We start from the raw sequence: 14793 nt of genomic DNA, 5'->3' as shown, positions 1-14793 counted from the left end.
CTCCGGGGCTCCCTAGCACGCGGGGGTGCAGGATGAGGATAATCCCATGCGTTTGCTAAGTGTGGGAAAGTCTCCTGGGAGAAGGGGTGGATTTGGAGTCGGCGCAGGGTCTGGTTCTCTGGTGGGGCTGGGGGTGCCGAGGAGGGCAGCCCAGCAGTGCCACAGACCTGCCAGCCTCGGCACGGCTTTGCTGGGGTGAGTCAGTCCCGGCTGGAGCTTACAGGGGGACCCCAGGGCTCCACGGCAGCCTGGAGTTGGGGTGCAGGATGGCATGAGGGTCAGCATTAACATTAGGGTTAGGGTTAATGTTAGTGCTGGGGTTGGGATTAAGGTTGAGATTGGGTTTGGGTTGGGGCTGGAGTTGGAGTTAGGGTTGGGGTTGGGGTTATGATTGGGGTTGAGGTTTGGGTTGGGCTTGGGGTTATGGTTGGGCTTGAGGCTGGGACTGGATTTGGGGTTGATGTGGGGGTTGGGGTTGAGGTTTGGGTTGGGGTTGATTTTGGGGTTGGGATTTGGGTTGGGCTTGGGGTTATGGTTGGGCTTGAGGCTGGGACTGGATTTGGGGTTGAGGTTTGGGTTGAGTTTATGGTTGGGTTTGGGGTTGGTAGGACCAGTGGCAAGGGTTCAGGTCTATATGAACAGGAGGATTTGGATGAGGGTTGGGGTTGGCATTAGCATTAGGGTCAGCGTTCAGGTCAGGGTTAGACTCAGGGTGAGGGAACTAAGGCATTCGGAGCTGTATTTCTGCTGCTGAGGTGGGGGGGGATGCTCCCAGTCCCACCCGCCTGTGACAGCCCAGAGGAAGGGACATGGCAGCGCGTTCCTGTCCCCAGCCACCCCTGGGCAGCGATGTCTGAAGCCCAGGCATCTGTCCTGTGCCAGGGGAGCCCCTCCAGCCCCCCGGCATGGGAGCTGGGAGCCCTGCGCTGGAGCAGAGCTATCAGGGTGCTACTGAGCTGACCCCGAGCACTTGCTGGGACGTGTCCCCCTCCCCAAGCCCAGCATCTCTCCCACCGCCGGCCCCCCAGCCCTCCACATCCTCCCACCCCGTAACCATGCTGCCCAGCTTTCCGGAGCGGGTATTTGGCTTCTTGCCCACGGCGGTGTGTGTTACCTCCCCGGCATGTTTAATTCATGGGGCAGGAGGAAAGCTGGCAGAGGGGGCCCCCCGTTAGCCCCCAGCCTCCTCGGTATCCAATCTCCTGGCACCCCAAAGGTGGGGATCCCCGCTCCTGCCTGCCTTTCCATCCCGACCCCGGCTCGGCAGTGGGGCTGGGGCAGACCTCGGGGGGCCGACCCCGCTGCGGGGCATCCCGGGAGTTGTCTGCCCCCAAGTTCTCGCCAGCGAGCAACTGTTTTGACAGAGCTTATTACTCACCCGTCAGGCTTTTGTTCGAGCTGACCAGCGGTGCCTGTCTGGAGTCCTGAATAGGATCAAATCCTGCAACCAGACACACACACAAGCACGCACCGAGCACACAGGAGCGCGCGGCCGAGCTCGCCCCAACTCATTTCTCCCCCAAATCCTCCCTCCGGAGCTGTGGGGATCTGGTTTTCCATCCCCTCTCCCCAAACCCCAGCCACCTGCATGAAGCTCTTGGTGCTGCTGGTTTGCAACCTCCTGGCGTGGAGGGGAGGCGAGATGGGGTCGGATGCTCCAGAGAAGTTGTCCGCGCTGGCACCAGGAGGTAACTGGAAGAGGGGCTTGGTGGGGTGTCTGCTGCCAGCAACAGGGCTAGGGGGGGCTGCTTGTTTGGGTGGGTGCACTCTGAGCACCATCCCCTAGGGCTAGGCCAGGTAGGCAGGGGACTGGGGAGGGAGGTGGGCACCCAGGGATGGCAACGGGGCTCTTGGGTGATGGGGGCTGGCGATGGGATGGAGCTGGGGGGGTGCTGAGGCTGGTGATCGGCTGGGGCTGGTGATGCGATGGGGCTGGGGGGGACATCCTGGGGCTGATGATAGGATTGGGGCTGGTGGGGGGGGGGTCCTGGTGCTGGTGATGGGGGTTAGTGATGGGTCCAGCTCGGTGGGGTCTGGGTGCTGGGGTGGGTGGGGGTGGGTACATTCCTGACAGTCTCAGCCTACCCGTGCGAGACAGGGGCTCAGCAGGCTGGACCCCCCCCGGCCCCTGTCCCTTTTGTGCTCCCAGCCCAAAAGCGCTTTCTTCTCTCCCCTCGAGTCTCCATGGAGACCCGGGTGCCTTCCCCATATCCCCGGCTGCGGCCGGACCCTTCGGGGGGGCATGAGGCCCAGCCAGGGATACGGGGAAGGCACTTGCACCCCACAGCCCCCTTGGCCGCATCCCCAGCCCCTGCTGTCGTGTTCAACACCCCCCCCCCCCCCCCAGCTCTCAGCATGAAGGAGACCTTCCTGGTGCTCTCGCTGCACAACAAGCTGAGGAGCAAAGTGCAGCCCCCTGCCGCCAACATGCAGAAGCTGGTGAGCACTCCCCCGGGTCCCCCCCCAGCCTTGGATGTCCCCCACCCCATGCCCAGGGAGAGGGGCAGCCCATGGGTGCTACACAGTAGTTCATTAGCAAATTAACGAAGCAGAAGAGCTGGCTGGTGTGGGGCCCCCAGGGAAGGACGTGCCACCAGCACTGTCAGACCCAGCGCACGCCAAAGGCAGGGCTGGTCCCTTGCGGTTCCTTGTGGGGTCCCCCATGCCCTTCTGATGTCCCCTGATCATTCCATACCTGCACACACCAAGGGCAGGGATGGTCCCTTGGGGACAGACCTCTGTGGGGACCCCCATGTCCTGTGATGGCCCTCAGTGTCCCTCAATCATCCTGCACCAGTGCACACTGAGGGCAGCGCTGGTCTCTTGGGGTCCCCTCTGGGGTACCCCATCCCATGATGGCCCCAACCACCCCACACCTGTGCACACCAAGGGCAGGGCTAGTTCCTTGGGGTCTCCCACGTCCCATGATGTCCCTCTGATGCCCCTCAACCACCCCACACCTGCACACCACAAGGGCCGGGCTGGTCACTTGGGGTCCCCACTGTGGGGTCCCCCATGTCCCATGGTGGCCCTCGATGGCCCTCAATCACCCCACACCTGCACACACCAAGGGCAGGGCTGGTCCCCTGTGGGGTCTCCCCCACGTCCCCTGATGGTCCCCTGTGGGGTCTCCCCCACGTCCCCTGATGGTCCCCCGATCACTGCATCCCTGCACACACAAGGGTAGGGCTGGTCCCTGGGGTCCCTTGCAGCATCCCTCATGTCAACCCTCCAATGCCCCCAGTCATCCCCTGGACTGACCCCCCCTTGGTGGTCCCCAAACTTCCACCTGGGCACTTCCTTGCTCTCCCCAAGCATCCCCTCCCCTGGGGCTGTCCTGGAGACCCAGGGTGGCTCATGGCACCCCTGCAGGAGTGGAGTGAGGAGCTGGGGCGGCTGGCAGGGGTGCGGGTGGCCAGCTGCCTGGAGGGTCCTGCTCCCCCGCCAGCCCCACAGCTGGGCTGGAGCGAGTCCCTGCTGCCGGCGGGCACCGGGGGCTTCATGGCCGTGCTGGAGCGCTGGTTCGCCCAGGGCCGACACTACGACTACAGGACAGGGCGCTGCGCCAGGAATGCCACCTGCCGCCATTACACCCAGGTGGGCAGGGGGAGCTCGGGACCGGGGGAGGGGGCTCTGGGGGCGCGGGAACAGGGATGACACATGCTCTCTCGCAGTTGGTGTGGGCCACAGCGGGGCGGCTGGGCTGCGGGCGGCACCTCTGCACCGGCGGCCATGGCCCCAGCGAGGCCTTCGCCTGCGCCTACTCCCCAGGGTAAGGGGCTGGGGGCGGGGCCTGAGGGAGGGGGCGGGGCTGAACGCGGGGGGCGGGACCTTGGCGGGAGAGGGTGGACTGCGTGGGTGGGGTGTCAAAGGGGACTGGGGTGGGCGGGGTCTCCGCAGGGGGTGTGTCCAGGTGGCCTATGGGGGTGTGTGGTGAGGGGTGTGGGCAGGGCCTGGCTATGGCAGTGGGCGGGGGCTGGCACTGTGGGTGGAGCTGTGCTCTGGGAGTGGGCGGCTCTGGGTGGAGTGGGCGGGGTTGTGGTGGGGAAATGGGCGGGGCTGGGAGGTGTGGGCGGTGCTATGTTGTGCAGGCGTGGTCTAACCCCGGGAGGGGGGGCGTGGTTTTGGTGTGTGGGCGTGGTCTAAACCCAGAAGGAGGCGTGGCTTGTGGATATGGGCGGGGAGGTGTTCAGGAGGGGGCGGGGCCTGTGTGTGTGGGCGGGGCCTGGCTGGGCAGCCCCTTCCCGCTGCCTGCGGCCACAGGGGCAACTGGGAGGTGGCGGGGACCCCCGTCCTGCCCTACAAGCAGGGGCCCTGGTGCTCCCTCTGCACCGCCGGCCTCTCCGGCTGCTTCAAGTCCTGGGACCACAGCGGCGGGCTCTGCGGTGAGTCCCCATCATCCCCGCCCCCCATGGCTCCCCTCTCTGCCCCGGCCACGCTGCGGCCCTTGACGCTGCCCCTCTGCTGTGCCCAGAGGTGCCCAGGAACCCCTGTCGCATGAGCTGCAGGAACGGTGGGCGCCTCGACATGAGCAGCTGCCAGTGCGCCTGTCCCCCCGGCTACACCGGCAGGTACTGCCAAGGTGAGAGGGGTGCAGCGCTCACGGTCTGCTTGCTGCACGCCGTGGTGCCACCACCGTGTCAGCTCGGTGCCCACGTGTGCGCGGCCGGCGTGGCATGGGCACTTTGCCGCAGTGCCCTGGGGTGCGGCACACTCTGCCCCTGGGGCGGGCAGGGGCTGCCAACCACCCCCCAGCTCAGGCAGCCCCTTGCCCGCAGTGAGGTGCAGCGGGCAGTGCATCCATGGAAAGTTCAGGAAGGAGGAGTGCTCCTGCCTCTGCGACATGGGCTACGGCGGCGCCGAGTGCGGCAGTGAGTTTGTGCTGGGGGCACGGCAGGGACCCACAGGCAGGGACCCCCAGAGCAGGGCTATGGGTCTCCCGGTGGGGCCGGCTCTGCCGGGACAGGGACCCACCCGTGCCTGCCTGTGCCCCCAGCGAAGATTCAGTTCCCTTTCCACGCCTGCGACGTGCAGATCGATGGCAACTGCTTCATGGTGTCCCCCGAGGCCGACACCTACTACGGGGCGAAAATCAAGTGCCAGGTGAGCCCCGGGATGCTCCAGGCATCCCTTTGCAGCTGCAAAAATGCCACCCGGGGCTCGCAGCATCTCCCTGCTGCCTGCCATGGGTCTGGGCCACATGTTTGGGGCTGACTCGCTCCCTTCCCTGCAGGACAAAGGGGCGATGCTGGCCCAGATCGGGAACCAGAAGGTCCAGGACATCCTGGCTTTCTACCTCAGCCGCTTGGAGACCGGTAACAGGGTGACAGACACCGATTTTGAGACTGGGAACTTCTGGATTGGTGAGTGACGGTGGCAGGCAGGGTGCGCTGTCCTTGGGGTGTGGGTGGCTGTGACACCCCACCTCCCGCTCCCCCAGGTCTCACCTACAAGACGTCCAAGGCTTCCTTCCGCTGGGACATGGGCGAGCCGTCCTCCTTCACCAGCTTTGCTTTCGGGCAGCCGGACAACCAGGGGTAAGTGACCGCTAGGTCCAGAGGACACCCCACCTCTGTGACGGTGTCACCCACCGTGCCACCACGCTGGCCGTCCTCACCGCCCTCCCACCGGGGCACAGGTTTGGGAACTGCGTGGAGATGCAGGCAGCTGCTGCCTTCAACTGGAACGACCAGCGCTGCAAGACACGAAACCGGTACATCTGCCAGTTTGGTAAGACCCTCCCGAACCTTCCCAGGGGTGCCAGGCCCCAGCGGTGCCGGCCACCACCTCTGCCGGGTCTGTGCCCCGCTGCCAGCCCTGCCCAGACCCCTGGGTCCTCCCCGGGGTGGGGGACGCTGACTCTCCACATCCCATCACAGCCCAGGAGCACATCTCCCGGTGGTAGTGGCACCCCTGAGCCCGCAGCCCTGGGCACCGGCCAGCGCTGGCTGCTGTGCCGAGCCTATGACCCAGGAGGACCACGGTGCTGTGCCAACAAGCCCAGACCATGGCTGAGGAGGACCCCATTGCCATGCCAAGCCCAGACCATGGCTCAGGAGGACTCCCCCATGGCTCCCCTACGTAGGGGACAGGAGTCTGAGGGGACCCATGGCACTGGGACCTGGCAAGAAGGTGCACACTCTACACCAGCATCCCAAAACCAGCATCTTCTTCTGCCCCTCACCTTCCTCTGTTACTATCACACTGTGACAGCCCCCAGGGCAGGGAGATGCCCCCGCAACAGCTATGTCCACGAGCATCCACTTCCTAAATTGGCAGCCGGGCCGTGTCTGGACTGTGGTCACGATGTGATGAGGGCCCAAAGGGGGCTTCTGTGGGGCACAGACATCAGCACAGGTCAGGGTGAGGGCTCCAAGCCATTGTCCCATCCTGCTCAAGAGCCCCCAGCCTGGCACTGCAGGTTCCTCACCACCACCTGGTCCTTCCTCATCACCTGGTTCCTCACCATCTGTCAGGTGGTTAATAAAGACCCTTGCTCCCTTGGGAAGAGCCATTTGTTTCCTTTTCCTCCCCCAGACCCACCAGACTCTACCACTAGCTGTGGCCCACATCCTGCCCACGCTGGGTGGTATCTCCAGCTCCATCCCTGGTGCTGGGGTTGGAGGAGGTGGGACCAGCCTGGCTCCTGCCCTAGCTCATGTCCTCATGGGGGTGTTTTGGTTAGCCAAGAGCCCAGGGGCCACTGAGGCCAGGAAGGCAGGGTCCAACAGGTTGGAGGGGATTGAGATGGGGGAGAGAGATGGGGGAGAGGAGATGGGGGAAAGAGTCCAGGGAGGATGAAGATGTGGCTGAGGATGGGGAAAATGAAGGGGATGGAGATGGGGCTGGAGGATGAGGATAGAGAATGGGGATGAAGGATGGGGATGGGAGTGGGGATGGAAGATGGAGGATGGAGGATGGGGATGAGGATGGAGATGGAGGATGGGAATGGAGGATGGGGATGGAGGATGGAGATGGAAGATGAAGGATGTGGATGGAGGATGGAGATCACGATGGAGGATGAGGATGGGGATGGAGGATGGGGATGGAGGATGGGGATGGGGATGAAGGATGGAGGATGGGGATGGAGGATGAAGGATGGAGGATGGGGATGGAGGATGAAGGATGGAGGATGGGGATGGGGATGAGGATGAAGGATGGAGGATGGGGATGGAGGATGGGGATGAGGGATGAAGGATGGAGGATGAAGGATGGAGGATGGGGATGAAGGATGGAGGATGAAGGATGGGGATGGAGGATGGGGATGGAGGATGAAGGATGGAGGATGGGGATGGAGGATGGGGATGGAGGATGAAGGATGGAGGATGGGGATGGAGGATGGGGATGGGGATGAAGGATGGAGGATGGGGTTGAAGGATGGAGGATGGGGATGGAGGATGGGGATGGGGATGGAGGATGAAGGATGGGGATGGAGGATGGAAGATGGGGATGGAGGATGGAGGATGGGGATGGGGATGAAGGATGGAGGATGGGGATGGGGATGGAGGATGGGGATGGGGATGGAGGATGGAGGATGGGGATGGAGGATGGGGATCACGATGGAGGATGGGGATGGGGATGGAGGATGGGGATCACGATGGAGGATGAGGATGTTCCAGCACAGCCGCGACCTCCCGGCCCCGCGCTGCCGGCAGCGTTTCCTGCAGGCAGGGACGGGCAGCGACGCCGCCATCAGGCATCTCCGCGCCCGGGGAGGGGCGTGGGCGTGGCGGGGCGTGGTCCTCCCCCCCCCACCATTCCGGGGTGGTGCGGCCCTCGGTCCCCCCCCACTCCGCCCGGCGGTGGTCGGGCCCGGTGGCGGCGCGCTCGGGCCGGGGCTGCGGGGGCTGCGGGGCCGGGGCCGCCGGGGCTGCGGGGGGATGACGCTCTTCGGCAGCGGGGACGCGGGCTGGAGATGTGAGTACCCACCCGGATCCGCCCCCCTCAAGGGTGCCCGACCGCCATCGGCCCTCTTCCCACCCCCCTCACCCCCCCCCCCACCCCCGGCAGATGCTCCGGTACCGGGATGCTTGCCGGGCAGCGGGGATGCCCGCCCGGGGTAGAGGTGCCCCCCCGCCGCCAGCCTTCCGGTGCGTGTGTACTCCCCCCGCCACGCAGCCTCCCACCGCCAGCAGGGTCGCCTCCCGGTGCCTGGATGCCTCCTGCCCGCCTTGGAGCGGTCCCTCCCCCCGGTACGGAGCTGCCTCCCGCCCCCCATCCCGGTATCGGTCCCTCCCCAGGGCTGGTATGTCCTCCCGGTACTGGGATGCCTGGTCCCCCCCATGCCATTACCTCCCCACCCCCAGGACAGGGATGTCCTTCCAGCACCAGGATGCCTCCCATACCGTTACCCCCCCATTCTGTTTCTCCCCCGCACCATTACACCCCCAGAACCGGGATGTTCTCCCAGTACTGGGCTGCCCCCGCTGCCGAGGAGGGAGAAGGGAGCCCAGACGCAGGGCTGATGGCCCCGAGGTGATAGAGCCCTGCTGGCCCGGGTCCCCTGCCCCAACAGGACGGTCCCCTCGCTGCAGGTGACCTGTGACGGGGTACCTGGCCATGGCTGGGCTCCCTGGCTGGGGTGATGAGGTCTCCATCCCACTGGCAGGGAGAGGAGTGGGTGACTCTGCCAGCTGGGAGTGATGGGCTGAGGAGAGGGATGCCAACGGTGGGCTCTCATCCCTGGGGTTCTCGGCCGTCCCTGGGGATGCTGGCTGCACCCACAGAAAATGGGTGCCAGCGCTACCTGGCACCATTCCCCAGCTCGCGAGGTCAGAGCCAACCCGCAGACTTCGTCACACAAGGTGACAGCCTGGAAAGCAAACAAGTGCCTGTTTCCTTCCGCTCGGATCTTGCTCAGAAGCCCTCTCCTCTTCAGGGATGGGGGGGACCTTGCTCTGTTGGATGCAGGGGCTGGAGGGGACCTGTGGCCAGCGTCCACGCTCCTGCTGCGGAGGTCTAGACCTCTCTGAGGAGCTGGTGTGTTCCCAGAGGACTCAGGAAGCTTCAGGTCAGGGTTCTCCGGTGCGTTGGCATCCACAATGTCACCTGTGGGACAGCTGGTCACGCTTACCATGGCCAACGGGGAGCATGCAACAAGGAGACCTCAACATCTCAGCCACCGGCTCCTACTCCAGGAGCCAGAGAGGTTTTGGAGCCCCCCAGAATTACAAAATTAAATATATGGAGATGTTAGCAAAGCTTTGCATTGGTGGATCTCAAATGTGTGCTCGGAAAATAGAGTCAAGATGGCTTTTATACGGACGTTGGCTGCGAAATCCTAAAGAAGGGGTGAAGATCATCACCAGGGAGGGTGACGTGGCATCACCGAGCCGTGCGTCTGGAGACATCTCCACCCCACCTCTCGGCATCGCATGTGTCTCAGCAGCCTTTGGGAGTATGAAGCGGTGGTGTGCAGGGCTTCCCCCATCCCTGGCGCCCGTCCGTGGTGGGCAACACACGACAGCATCCCACTGGCCCAGGACTCCCTGAAAAGTGGCCCGACTACCAGCAGGAGTGATAGCCAAGGCGGATTCACTGTGGTGGTGGGAAATGTCTGTGACGGTTAATTACCCTCATCATCAGAGGTGCTTTCTGCCACCCTAATTGGAGCCTGCCTGGTCTCGGCTGGGCACAGGCTCCTGGGGATGGGGCACCGCGGGAAGGAGCTGCTGCAGGGACAGCAGGAGCCACTCCATGTCCTGGCACAACCCTGGGCTGCTCCTGTCCTTCCCCCAAAACTTAAATCTGGAGAGAGCAGCCAGCCTTGGGCTCAGCCTGCGGATGCTCTAGAGTGGGACATCTCCAGCTGGGTGAGGAGCATGGCCAGGAGCCTTTGGGAAGCCAGTGCCAGAGACACCTCTGCGTGGGGTGGAAAAGCCCTTCCCCTTTTCTTCCCAGTGCTCATTCCCCTCCTCTCTCTCCCTCAGATTTGGACATGGCCAGGGAACCCAAGCCGAGCCGGGCCAGGCTGGGCCAGAAGCGGCAGCACGGCAGCAGCCTGTACCAGTGAGTGCTGCTCGTGGGGCAGGGGCTGCGCCAGGGTGGGGGGACAGTTTGGGCTGGGGGCTGTCCCATGCCTGGCTCTTCTTCCTCCCCCTGCTCTCCATTGCTCACTCCTCAGGCTATTCTGGGTGCCTGCCCAGGGTGGTGGACGTGGGTCGGTGGGATGTCCCTGTCCCATCACCATGGGGCTCTCTGAGCATCACCCGGCCGCACTGGTGGCAACTGGACGCCTCACTGGGTTCCACTGGGGTGGTGATGGTCCCGGTGATGGTCACGGTGGCACTGATGGTAGCAGAAGAGCAGGTTCCCATCCCTGCGTGCTTTTGGCTTCCCGGCTCGGCAGGCGTGAGGCAAGGAGGGCACCGGAGCCGGGCTCCCATCTGTCTCGTTAGAGAGCTTTTTGCGAACACCCTGATTGAACTAATTGCTCTGCCCGTTGCCATGGCGCCAGAGGGATGCAGCACTGGCAGGGCAGGGACCGCCGGCCCCATCGGGCTGCTGGAGCGTGGCAGCAGCCGCTTTGGCTCTTCCCGGGGGATGCTCTGAGCAAAGAGCTGAGCCGGGAAAACCCTTGCCGTGTCCCCAGCTGGGTGCCAGACCCCGAGACCGAGTCTTCTGCAAAGCCACCAGTGGTCCCATGGCAGGAGGTGGCCTGGGACATCCCCATCCATCTCGGCAGTGGCTCTGGGCAGCAGCAGCCACCAGAGCTGGCTCCTTCCCTGTGCCCCATGTGAGGGTTGGGACTCCTCTCTGGCTGCTCGTTTCCCAAGGCAGGTTGTGACCTTCCTCCCAGGGAGGTGGGGATGCGAAGGACTCGCCGTCCCCATCACAGCGATGGAAACTTAGGAGGTAGCAGGACCGAAAGCTCCCAAAATATCCCCAAGGGGCAAAGAACAGGAGCAGGGGAGTCCTGGCACCCGGGGGCTCCAGGAGGGCTTTCCTTTTCCTCTTTCCAGGAGGGCTGGTGCTCACAGGCTGTCCCCCATGCAGATTATTCTTGAGTAAGGCAGGGTGGCAGCAGGGCTGGGGTTGCCTTTGCCCCGTGACAGGTTCCGAGCTGTCTTCTGGGCTGGGCAAGCCTGGCTCAGGCTCGGTAGCCCCAAGAAGAGCAGCCCAGGTTGCCCGTTAGCCCCGTCCCAGTAGACTTTCATCTCACCCCAAGCTCCAGCATCAGTCCTGCAGCAAAAGGGTCATCCGCAGCAAAATCTGGAGCCCTGGAGGACCTTGTCCTGCCCCCCGCCCCGTTCCCAGCAGCGTGGCTGGGAAGGCTCCCTGCTCCCAGCGACGCTCTGAGCGCGGCTTTGTCTCCCCTCGGGTTAGGCTTAATCCTACGCTCCCTGACTTCGCAAGAGCTGAAGCAGCAAAATGAGCTTCAGCATCTTTCCTCCTCCTCCTCCTGCTTCTTCCCTCCCCCCCCCCCCGGCTCCTGGTCCACAGCACATGATTTATTACGGGCACGTCAGCTGCCCGCATTGGAGGTGATCCGTTGACAGATCACTTCTTAATTTGGAGCCAGGCGAGCCAATGGCGTGTGCGCGGAGCCAGGGACTGTGAAATTTCACATCAGGGAGCTCTAAATGCACCTTTCCTGAGAGCAGAACCTGCTGGTGCTGCCCTGGGGGGGGGTCTCTCCATTGTCCCCAAAACCTTTGTTTGCCCCTGCCAGAGCACAGCCACCCCCTTGGTCCGTGCTGCAGCCCAGGCAGCTCGTGTGGTACCCTCTGGGATGCCTCCTGCTCCCTGGGGATGGGGGTGGAGGTTGGTGGGTGCCCTGCCCTGGCTGCTTCATGGCATCAGTGGCCATGGGTGGCTGTGGCAGAGCAGGTGACTCGTTCTCCTCTCCTCTCCTCTCCTGCAGCAGTAACTGTGACCTGGACTATGATCTCTACAGGGATGACTTCCCGTACCGGTGAGCGCGGCGTCCCAGGAGCGGGGTGGGCTGAGCGCGCCTCTGCCCGAGGCAAAAAATGGGGTGACCCTGGGCATCCATCCCCTCACCTCTGGGAGAGGCTCGATGGTGTCGCCCCCTTCAAGGGGCACAAATGCCGCAGCTTGCCGCTTGCCCAGGCTGGGGGGCCTTGGGAAGGGGGTACATGGGGCAGGAGCAGTGTGTGGGCTGGGCAATGCCCAGGCTGGGGGTCCCAGGGACCCCCAAGAGATGCTCTCCTGGCTGGCAGGAGCTGCTGCTGCACCTCCGAGGTTGTGCTCATGCTGCTGTGTCTTTGCAGGGTGTATGAGTACCAGAAGATCCCCCCCCTCATTAACCGCATCCCGGTCAAGGCCAGACGAACTCACATGGGGGCAGGAAGCAAAAGCAGCCTGAGCCCCCAGCCCGGGGCGAGGAGCAGCACCAGCTCCACGGCGGGACGGACAAAGCGTAAGTGCCATGGGGCTGGGAGGAAGAGGATGCCCTTGCGTCTCGCTGTGTTAGAGCTGTGCTGGTGCCCAAAGGTCCCGCTTGGTGCTGGCCCTGCGGCTGAGTCCTCAGCTCCAGCAGACACAGCCTGGACCGCAACGGGCTGGTGCCTATCCCCCGGACCCGTCCCTCTGCCCTGAGGATGCTCTGGAGGGAGGGGATGGTCCAGAGGGGAGGGGGCTCTGGAAGGAGGATGCTCCAGAGAGGATAATGCTCTGGAGGAGAGGTTGCTGCAATGGGGAGGATGCTCTCAAAGGGAAGATGCTCTGGAAGAGAGGATGCTGCCATGGGAAGGATGCTCTGGAGGGCAGGATGCTCTGGAGTGAGGATGTTCTGGAGGGGAGGATGCTCCAACAGGGAGGATGCTCTGGAGTGAGGATGTTCTGGAAGGGAGGATGCTCCAACGGGGAGGATGCCCAGGACGGCATGTTCCCCCAGCTCCGGGCAGGCCATAGGGCTGGGTGGGATCCTAACAGCTCCTCTCCCTGCAGTGCGAGCCGAAGAGCTGCACTCCATCAAGGGGGAGCTGAGCCAGATCAAGGCGCAGGTGGACAGTCTGCTGGAGAGCCTGGACCGCATGGACCAGCGGAGAGAGCGTCTCGCGGGTGAGGGGACAGACCATAGACCCTCCGACACCTGCATGTCCGTGCCTGTGGGTGCATGTGAGCCTGGCCCCCGATCCGGCTGTGAGGGATCCCTCCCCGCATGCCCAGGACATCCAGAGCGGGCATCCAGAGCCAACTGGGCAAATTCCCTGCCTCCTCCCCTTTCCCCAAGCTGGCACAAGGGGACCCTGTGAGGACAGGGCTGATGTTTGCACAGGTACCCCAAATTTCTCTGTCCTTGCAGGGTCGAAGGAGAGTGAGAAGAAGAGGGCAGAGATGGGGGCAGAGTCACCGTCCCCAGCAGGAGAGGGGTCACGGGAGGCCCGGGGGAAGGAGGTGATGGGAGCTGACGGGCACAGCGACCTGCGCAACATCGACAGCGCCGAGGAGGAGGAGGAGGAGGAGAGCACAGACACAGAGGAGACGGTAAGAGGAGGGCCAGATCCTGCACCAGCCTCCCTGCTTTCCTAATTCATCCCTGCTTGCTGCCCGTGTGGGTGCTGGTGGGGATGCCCGGAGCAGGGGAGATGCTCCATCAGTGTCCCCTAAGCCGTCCCAGCTGTGTGACAGGGCCACAACTGCCCACGCCTCGGGGTCAGCCCCCAGCACCCTCCACCAAACCCCTGGGCGTGCGTTATTCCCGCAGCAGAGGCTGAAAGAAACCCACCTCTTTGGAGCAGAAATACCTTTTAGCATCCCCCAGCTGGGTGTGGGACCCTGGGGGAGGTGTTGGGGGGGGGGGGGGGGAGTTGATCCTGCTCCCCAGGCGCATCAGAGGAGCGTCACGCCGTGCGTTTCTCCTTGCAGATGAAAACCCACATGTCGAACCCCGAGGGGAGCCAGTAGACGGAAGGGGGGTGCCGGGGCCAGCCCTTTCCCGTCTTGTGTTGGTTATTTCTTTCCGAGGCTCCCGGCTGGCGCCACACGGTTGCTGCGAGGTGCCCGCTCTCCGCACGGGCATCCCCTGCCGCCGGCAGCCCCGCGTCCCACCAGCCCTGGAGAGAGAAGCCTTTGTGTTCCAGTGCGCTTGTTTTCTTTTTTTTTTTTCCTCCTCCTGTTTTCAGCCCTAGGGATAAGCTGCAAAAAAAAAAAAAAAAAAAAAAAAGGATCAGATCCCAAAGGACCATCCCAAATCTTGGCTGCTTTAAGAGCTGGCACCCCCACCACCCCCACCATAGGGTGCTGTGGGGGGTGGAGAAAGCACCCCAACCCCTAGGGCACGGGCCACATCCCAACCTCCCCTGCCCTGCGAGCCCACCCCGCTGCCTCCCCGCTTCAGAATCCCCCCAGGAATGGGATCAGCAGGCACGGGTGCAGCCCAGGAAGGTTTTCGGAGCCACTTGGCATCCCACCGTGACGCCGCAGGAAGGAGGGACCACCCCGAGACAGCTCCGAGGGGATTTTGTGGGATTTTGGGATGATGCCGAGCCCAGCTCTGATGCCAGCAGCAAGGCAGCACAAACCCAGTTGCTCCCAGTCATCCCTGCTCCCAAATGGGTTTTCCTTACTGGTTCTCGGCCGCAGACGGTGTCTGTGGCCAGCAGGACTCTGCCAGGGCTCCCGTGCCCGAGGAAGTTGTGGTGTGTGTCCCTTCCATGCTCCCCAGCATCACATCTCGGTTTGGTGTCCCCCATTTCTAGGTCGCCCTACTCTCGCTGGTAGGAACTTGTTCTGTACTTCTGATTTGCTCTGGTAAAAGAGTGTTTTGTGTTGGAAAGAAAAATAATTTCTATTTCTTTTCTCTGGTTATTCCGACTCCGATGCAGT

At 63.6% G+C, this 14793-nt stretch overlaps 2 protein-coding genes across 2 annotated transcripts; both read left to right on the top strand.

Annotated features, from left to right (window-relative positions):
- The first annotated feature begins 1588 nt into the window (after window positions 1–1588).
- LOC141467257 (C-type lectin domain family 18 member A-like) lies at window positions 1589–5905 on the top strand. Its single transcript, XM_074151721.1, has 12 exons — window positions 1589–1688; window positions 2348–2439; window positions 3373–3597; window positions 3675–3772; window positions 4264–4385; window positions 4475–4582; window positions 4779–4871; window positions 4997–5103; window positions 5234–5363; window positions 5441–5537; window positions 5639–5730; window positions 5880–5905. Exons 1-12 carry the CDS (start codon window positions 1589–1591, stop codon window positions 5903–5905), a joined length of 1290 nt encoding a protein of 429 aa, XP_074007822.1.
- Window positions 5906–7880: 1975 nt separating this feature from the next.
- On the top strand, window positions 7881–13872 carry LOC141467896 (RNA-binding Raly-like protein). Its single transcript, XM_074152600.1, has 7 exons — window positions 7881–7917; window positions 9930–10008; window positions 11864–11914; window positions 12234–12382; window positions 12913–13026; window positions 13271–13452; window positions 13834–13872. Exons 1-7 carry the CDS (start codon window positions 7881–7883, stop codon window positions 13870–13872), a joined length of 651 nt encoding a protein of 216 aa, XP_074008701.1.
- Window positions 13873–14793: the final 921 nt, after the last annotated feature.

This window comes from Numenius arquata, chromosome 8, assembly GCF_964106895.1.
Source record: "Numenius arquata chromosome 8, bNumArq3.hap1.1, whole genome shotgun sequence".
In the NCBI taxonomy this organism is placed as follows: Eukaryota; Metazoa; Chordata; class Aves; order Charadriiformes; family Scolopacidae; genus Numenius; species Numenius arquata.
Note: the sequence above shows the minus strand (reverse complement) of the source record. Positions and strands in the feature narration are given on the sequence as shown.

Coding starts and splice junctions, on each gene's coding strand:
- LOC141467257 (XM_074151721.1), top strand. CDS start 1,589: ATGAAGCTCTTGGTGCTGCTGGTTTGCAACCTCCTGGCGTGGAGGGGA. Junction 5,538..5,638: donor GGGCAGCCGGACAACCAGGG/GTAAGTGACCGC, acceptor ACCGGGGCACAG/GTTTGGGAACTGCGTGGAGA. Junction 5,731..5,879: donor CCGGTACATCTGCCAGTTTG/GTAAGACCCTCC, acceptor ATCCCATCACAG/CCCAGGAGCACATCTCCCGG.
- LOC141467896 (XM_074152600.1), top strand. CDS start 7,881: ATGACGCTCTTCGGCAGCGGGGACGCGGGCTGGAGAT. Junction 12,383..12,912: donor CACGGCGGGACGGACAAAGC/GTAAGTGCCATG, acceptor CTCTCCCTGCAG/TGCGAGCCGAAGAGCTGCAC. Junction 13,027..13,270: donor GCGGAGAGAGCGTCTCGCGG/GTGAGGGGACAG, acceptor CTGTCCTTGCAG/GGTCGAAGGAGAGTGAGAAG.